Genomic DNA, 7,808 nt, shown 5'->3' on the forward strand with positions numbered 1-7,808 from the left:
CCTTCGAAAGTTGTAGAGAAGAAATCAACAAGAACGAGCCACATTAGTAACATGTGAGGAGAAGCACAGTTGATTGTCCACAGTTACCCCAAGGTTGTCAGCAGTGGCTAAAGGGGAGAGCAGAGAGTCATGAAGAGTCATTCAGAGATCTTGACCTGGAGATGAATCACCTGGATGACCAGCAGTTCTGTTTTGCCAGAGTTAAGTTTTAATTGAAGAGCACTCGTCCATGAAGATTTAAATCATGTTTCCAAAATATACGTCAAATAAGTTTATCCACAGAGAATCATTCCATTAGCTGAAACACATAGAATATTTTGGGCGAAAGAAAGACATTTAGTGGATAAAAAAAATGCCAGAACACTGGACAAGTGTTAAAAGAGAAATAGAAAATAAAAAAGACAGCCCTTTTCACACTCCTCACCTGTAGGTGTCAGTAACGTTTTTTTTTTTTTAGAACGGCCATAAAACTGGAAGAAGAAAAAGTAAGACTAACAATAGAAGAAGAGGAAACCGAGCGAGGAATATAGCAAGGGTTATTTCAAATGGCGTCCAGCACCGCTGACAATCGCTTCGAATTGTATCCTTTGAGTATTATGTTTTGTAACACTACCTTTTTTCTTAGAAAAATTATGTATGATTTTTAAAAAAGTAATTAATAATTTATTATATTAACATTTTTCAATATATTATCATTATGTTAATTTTACCTGAGGAATACTATAATGCAGAAACAGAAAACCAAATGCCAAAATCTAAAAAGAAATTTGATATAAATTAAATAAATTGATAACAAAAAAATGAATGAATGATAATTAGAAAAAGGCAGTATGTGGTGATGAAGAATAATATAAAATATTATAATATATGAATGTTATATCATTTTCTCTTTAAATGTTACATTTGTAATTTGTTTAGCTCAAATTTGTAGTGAGCGTGTCATCTTTGTTCACTTTTACTGCCACATAGCAACCAATTTCTATTTATTAATTATTTAGAAACAAACAATAAATCAGTTTTTTTATCCACATAGATTGATAACATTGGATACAAATTAGCGTTGCAATGTTTTTGCCAATATTTTACACATGTGCATAGAAAGTCAAACCTATATTAAATGTAACTCAAAAGTGTTTCTTTAAAATTCAAAACTGAAATATCAACCTATATTATTGGACCCTCTTAGAAAGTTGTTGAGAGCTGAAAAGCAAGAATCCAGTCTTAATATTTTTGTGACAGAGAAAATGATGAGGCATCCATGTTTTATTGTTAGAAATACAGGCTGAGGGGGGACTCAACACAATTTGAGTGAATATAGGTTTGTGTGTAATCCACATAAAAGGGTTGACAGAGGGGAAGATTATAAATGCTTAAAAGTATGAGGATATGAGAACAAACAAGATTAATCTTAGACTTAAAATGCTCCATGGAGAAATTTTAAGAAAATTTAAAACTTAATTTTCCTTTACAGTATGTCAGATCTATTGAAGTTCCCTTTCCTTCACAGAGGGAGGTGTCTATTGCACTCCAGTCCTTGTCCCCTGATCGTGAGCCACGAGCAGGAGGCACCATAAAAACTCTGAGTGCTTCAGCCAATGCACTATCTGTGTAAGTATTAAAACAAAATAAAAATTTCAGGTCAATCAAGTTTTATTTTTTTTTTTTTTTTCACTGAGACAAATCATTTAAATAAAGTACTTTAAATGTTGTAGAGATTGATGTTAAAAATCACAGAAAGCTGTGTCTATGGGAAGTTGGGGTGCCAAGAATTCTTTTTAGAATTTCTTTAACTGCAAATGCAGCTGAAACTATAGTAATCATAATGATGATAATAATTATGAGTATCATTATTATTACTGTTAAATCAAAGTAATATTTTATGAAGATTTCTGGAATTATTTAATTTGGAGAAAATTTCTAAAAGTGCAATTGGGCAGCAGGGTGTCAAAATGATGTGTGAAAAATGTTATGTATGACAATTTGGAGGAGGCATAGCAATAATGGCAGTTAGATTAAATTTTTTTGTATATTGCACACAATAAATTAGTTGCATAGCCCCCAAACAGAAATACTTCAGTAAAAGTCCACATAGGCAAAAAAGCTACTTGAGTACAGTAACGAATTACATTTGCATTGTTACTGTCCACCGCTTCCACTGCTTCAGCACAGTGAATGTTAATAAATGCCAATTGAACTTTGAGAATCATTAATGTGGGCTCTAATATGAGGTGCTTTAAATCTGTGATTTCTGAGGCTGGAAATTCTAATAAATGCAGCAGAGGATAAATGTGTTTCAAGTATAAAATTGATCATTATTAGCATCTGCGTTGTAAAATTGGTTAATGTTACACCTGACTCTAATCCTACAAAATCCCTCTTTGTGCAAGTGTACAAAATGTACATAAGTAGTAATTGTAAACCAAATGAATTTCTCTTCTGTTTATTTACTTTCCATTTTCTTAACTGATTAAAATAAAGTAACATTTGTTTTTGAAAGCATTCTTACTTCAAATTCGGTGAAGTAAGAATGCTTTCAAAAACATCTTTTCACAACTACCTTAAACTTTCACAAAAACCACACACACAAAATGCCTGTTTTTTAATTTTATAATAAATTAATATATAAACATGTCTAACTTGATTTTGTTACAGTTGAACCTCGGGTTACGAAAGCCCCGGCATACGTATAATTCAGGTTACGAATCGCAGTTCATAAAAATTTTTGCCCCTGGTTACGAACAAAATTTCGGGATTCGAACGTTGCGCACCAAAAAATCGCAGGCAAGTTGGTTCTTTTTGTATCGCCTCCCACGCAGCTCGTCGCATCAGTTTGCATCCTGTGTACCTAGCAAAAGCATTGTCTCAGCGTTCGTGTTAACACTGTGTCTTTATTTCGTTAATATTCATTAATATTCTATAATATAATATATAATATATAAATAATATAATATAATTAGATTCTCCTTCCAAACAATAACTCTCCCTCCTCCCCCTTCTAAGAATGTTGTCTCCATCATGCCAGCAGCAAGTCTTCTTAAAGGTAAAGTACCCAGTAAAGATAATGTTTTCCTCTTTTATGTTTTTATATGGTATAATTTCAATATAACATGTTAAAAGTAAATAATATTAGTGAATATTGGCTTTATTTTTATTTTTAAAGTAATATTTTTGGTTGTCCAGAACGAATTTCCGAAGTTTCTGTTCATTCTTATAGGGAAATTCGTATCGGAATACGAACTTTTCAGGTTACGAATAAAGTACCGGAACGAATTAAATTCGTAACCCGAGGTTCCACTGTAACTAACTTTCTTTGGGCTTCTCCCATCAGGGGTTGCCACAGCGGATCATCTGCATATTTGATTTGGCACATCTTTTTACGCTGGATGCCCTTCCTAACGCAACCCTCCCCATTTATCCGGGCTTCGGACCGGCACTGAGTGGCTGGGGTTGGTTCCCTGACCGGGGATCAAACCCGGGCCTTCAAATAATTATTTATATTAATGAGATACAATAATTCATTAGGAAGCATCAAATCGTGGAAAAAAAAAATTGTGAACTTTCCTCCTACATCTAATAAGGATATTTATAATTGAATGTTGTTGTTTTTTTTAAATTGTGTGCTGTATCTGTATGTCTGGATTTGATGCTTCCTAATGAGCTTTTGTATCCTTCCAGGTTTTAATTAGGCAATGGACAATTATTAACCTGTTTACAGTGATTTTAGTGTGACTTCTTAGTTTTGTTTTTTTGGGTAAATATGTTTGATCTAATGCGTCTTAATGTATTTTCAGAAAATGGAATGCTGTTGAGGCTCGCAGTCTTCGTGTGTCTGTTGGATCTTTTTTAGATCACTTGTCACTTGTAATGGAAACTATGGACGCATTTGGACAACCAAAGTGAAACTAATCTTCAGTGAAACTAATGGAGCATGTTTACTAGTTTAAATTCATTTAAATTTACACAAATCGTAGACTCATTTTGAAAAAAATTATGTGAAATAAAATTCTTCACTACCTGGACCAGTGTTAAAAGTGTGCAGAAGAACTTGTTGTGCCGAAATAAAACCTGGGGTTGGTTGAGTATTTTACAGAATGTAATCTAGTATTCTGTAAAATGTTAAAAAAAATTGAAATGACTGGCTCAGAATATTTTTCAGACCTTATCTATGGAATGTTTGGAAAGACATTTTCTCATATTCATACTTCATATAAACTTTCTTTTCGGCTTCTCCCGTTAGGGGTCGCCACAGCGGATCCTCCGCACGTTTGATTTGGCACATGTTTTACGCTGGATGCCCTTCCTAACGCAACCCTCCCCAATTTATCCGGGCTTGGGACCGGCACTAAGAGTGGCTGGGGATGGTTCCCTGACCGGGAATCGAACCCGGGTCGCAGCGGTGGGAGCGCTGCATCTTAACCACTAGACCACCAGGGGACCTCTTCATATTCATACTTCATATAAATTCTTTAAAATAAAATACTCTTCTAAAATAAAATATATTCTTCTATTGGTTTAATCTTGTCCTCCTAAAAACATCCTTCCAGTACATGTATATAGAGAAATTATGAATAAACCTTTAAGGAAGAACCAAAAATCATTGCTGTCTGCTGACATGCATCAAACTTTTGATCTTTTGAAAATTTGCAATCTTTTTTTTATTTTTTTTATTTATTTATATCATCTGTACAAATATTTAAATACATTTTAAAGCAAAAAAATTATAGACTATAGTAAATTGGGAACTTTATACTATACATTTTGAATAATATCCTTTCTCAATAGAGCTAAAAACACTGCATGGACCAATTCAAACACGAGGCAGTGTACACAATAGATTTCCATACAAATGTATACAGTCATAAAAATGAAAGCACACCCTTATTGAATTCTTGGGTTTTATATATCAGGACATAATAAAAATCATCTGGTCCTTCAGAAGATCAGGTCTAAAATTGAGATAAATACACCCTGAGATGAGCAACACATTGCATTTTTGTTGTTTTTTTTTTTTTTTCAAGTCAAAATCAAGTCAAAAGGGAAAAACCATGTATACCTTATGAATTAAGAGCTTATAGAACCAGCTTTAGCAGCAATAATTAGGGGTTCCAGAATGAAATGCTGAAACCCTATTGTTATTGTAGATATTTTTATTATTATTCCGCCGTAAAACTGATTGTGCAGAATAAACCGTAAGGCCTAGAGAGTTGAAACCAGATGGTAGAACTCAATTTGGAGAAAGTTTGTCAAAGTATCAATCCAGTTGAATCCAGGCTAAAAAAAAAAGTCCTTAATTTCACTTATTTAAATGTGATTTCACACATTTTTGGCCATAGCTTGTACAAGGTTTATCGATGTATACTCAAAACTTTTAGATGCTTGGAATTGTTGTGTCTTTGTAGAGTATTTGCTCTACAAAGTTCGCTTTTTCCATAAAAAATGATGTTTAAAACATACTTTTGCAAACTATTTTTTTTTTCCGCACCATCAGGACTAAACCAGTGTAGCAATGTGCAGTAGAGAGTGTTTGTTAATAATTATAAAAAAAAACCTTTCAACTCACCATCGCAAAGGCTCGCCAAAACGTTTGATGTAGGCAAGAAATTTTTTTCACAAAAATGGCTATAACTCATGATAGAATTGAGATATCTTCATGAAATTTGGTACATTTGGTGTCTATGTGCTTAATCTTTGGTAAAAGAAAAAAAATTGCAATAGCTTGAAAAGGAAAAAATGAAAAACTGCTATATCTACGCAACTGTTCTTCCGATTTACCTGAATCTTGGCTTGTAGAGTACTGTGCAATCTGCCATAAGGTTTTATAAGGACAAGCGTACAGTATCTCCGAAAAACATGGCTGCCATCTACCAATGACATTTGGGCATCTGTTAGACAAGGTTAACAGAGGCCAATCAAAATGAAAATAAGTAGGCATGTTTGACCCATGGCCCTAAAAGTCTGAAAGAATTTTTAACATCGGATATCGTGACTACTTCTACTTCGGATACTACTACTTCTAGGTTTTTCATCTGATCAGAACCAACTCTAATTTAGAAATGTTCGCTGGACAGTGCTTATCAATAATTATATATATATATAAAAAAAAAAAAAACACATTTCTACTCACTATTCAAAGTTTCACCAAAATGTTCAATGTAGGCGGGTCACTTTGACAAAAATGGCTATAACTTAACGGAATGAAACATATTTACCAAACTAAGTGGACGTGTCTATGAGCCCAATAAAAACAATGCATAACTTTGCCACTTGGTGGCGCTAGACAAATAAGAAAAAACGAACAGCTCCGCAACCGTTCATCCGATATTTAATAATTGGCATAGGATTTCATGAGGATATTTGCTTATCTCGAAAAACATCTGCCAATTACATGTGAACACCTGTTAGACAACATTACCAGAGGCGTATTACAACGAAGCTGGGTGGGCATGTTCCAAATGTCTTTTTGCTTATGACTCTCAGTACCTTATTTGCTTGGACCCCGCTATTCGCTGCTTGCAGGTATATTTATAAAGGTTTCCGTTTGACTTCATCAGTCTCTTATATCTAGGGCTGCAACTAATGAGTATTTTGATAATCGATTAATCGGGCGATTATATTTCCCTAATACTTTCCTTTTTTTTATTAGATGTTTTGCTTATTATAACCATATAAAACTCTAATTTAGGGTATTTATGTATAAAAGTGTACTTAAAAAATGCAAAAGCCACATATTTAGATTAACTATCTTTCATTTAGATATTTTAAAGCTTATAGTGGCTGCTTAATGAGGACTGCATGGGGGATTTCTCCTTTAAACAAATTAATTCATGCTGGGTTGTTTTTGTTAAAAAACAAAAAAAAAACAACAACCGCATTTGAATATGCAAGGTAAAGCAATTTGTGTAAATCATTTGTTTATTTGTGAAGATTTGTTCATTTGTGCAGATATAAGCATATAGAATATATTTAATAAAATTTTGCATAATAATTAAATTAAATATGAATAATTTAAATATACAAACATTGAAAACAATCCTTTAAACGTAGTAAATGCAGTAAACCACGTTTAAAAACAGATAATTTACTGTTGTAACAGACAAATGGTGTAAAAAAAAAAAAAAGAATGGAATGGAGAAATGCAGCAAGCTAACAGTCTTGATTAAAAAAATATATATATGCATTGTTGTACAAATGCATAAGAATTCGCTGAAAATCACAACAGTGGCTAAAAATGTAATCGTTAACTGCTCCTTTATTTGCTGCTTTTAGATTTAGTGTTTGTTTGCACCATTTGCTTCCTGTGACGTAGCTTCCTGTGTTTGACTTGTTTGCCGCGAGTTACGTGTTTGTATCTCTCGGCGTCTTTCAAACAAACTTTGCTATCTATCTATCCGTTTTTCCTCTTTTAATAATCCTTAATTGTTTTTGTCTTCCTGACTTGTGCCTGTAGTTAGTTAACTCGCCTATTACTAGTGTTGTTTATATTTATTTTCTCTCACTCACATCTCTGTATAATAAATCTGTTCGTGACGATAAGCACTATGCCGGTTGTTTGTCTGCATTCGAGCACAGGTGAGGACTCGTTCGAGTTGCAAACGGTGGCGTTGGAGATGGAGGCATTGGAGAAACAGATTCGCGAGCTGCATGTAAAGCATGACCGGCTGCGAGAGCGGAAAGCGGCGCTGGAAACATCCCGGGCGGACGCGCACTCATCCCAGGTAAACTCCCAGGTTGAACCTAACGCTCCCAGCACATCAACTCCGCGTGCTTCTATGCCCAGGCCCAGCGCACCTACAACTCCGGCACCGGTG

At 34.1% G+C, this 7,808-nt stretch overlaps 1 protein-coding gene across 1 annotated transcript; it reads left to right on the plus strand.

Moving 5' to 3' along the window:
- The first annotated feature begins 509 nt into the window (after window positions 1–509).
- On the plus strand, window positions 510–4,146 carry lage3 (L antigen family member 3). Its single transcript, XM_083569221.1, has 3 exons — window positions 510–580; window positions 1,480–1,608; window positions 3,792–4,146. The coding sequence occupies exons 1-3, from the start codon at window positions 546–548 to the stop codon at window positions 3,898–3,900; spliced, it is 273 nt and encodes a 90-aa protein (XP_083425347.1). The 5' UTR covers window positions 510–545; the 3' UTR covers window positions 3,901–4,146.
- Window positions 4,147–7,808: the final 3,662 nt, after the last annotated feature.

This window comes from Silurus aristotelis, assembly GCF_946808225.1.
Source record: "Silurus aristotelis genome assembly, chromosome: 18".
Taxonomy (NCBI): domain Eukaryota; kingdom Metazoa; phylum Chordata; class Actinopteri; order Siluriformes; family Siluridae; genus Silurus; species Silurus aristotelis.

Coding starts and splice junctions, on each gene's coding strand:
- lage3 (XM_083569221.1), top strand. CDS start 546: ATGGCGTCCAGCACCGCTGACAATCGCTTCGAATT. Junction 581..1,479: donor GCTGACAATCGCTTCGAATT/GTATCCTTTGAG, acceptor ACAGTATGTCAG/ATCTATTGAAGTTCCCTTTC. Junction 1,609..3,791: donor TCAGCCAATGCACTATCTGT/GTAAGTATTAAA, acceptor ATGTATTTTCAG/AAAATGGAATGCTGTTGAGG.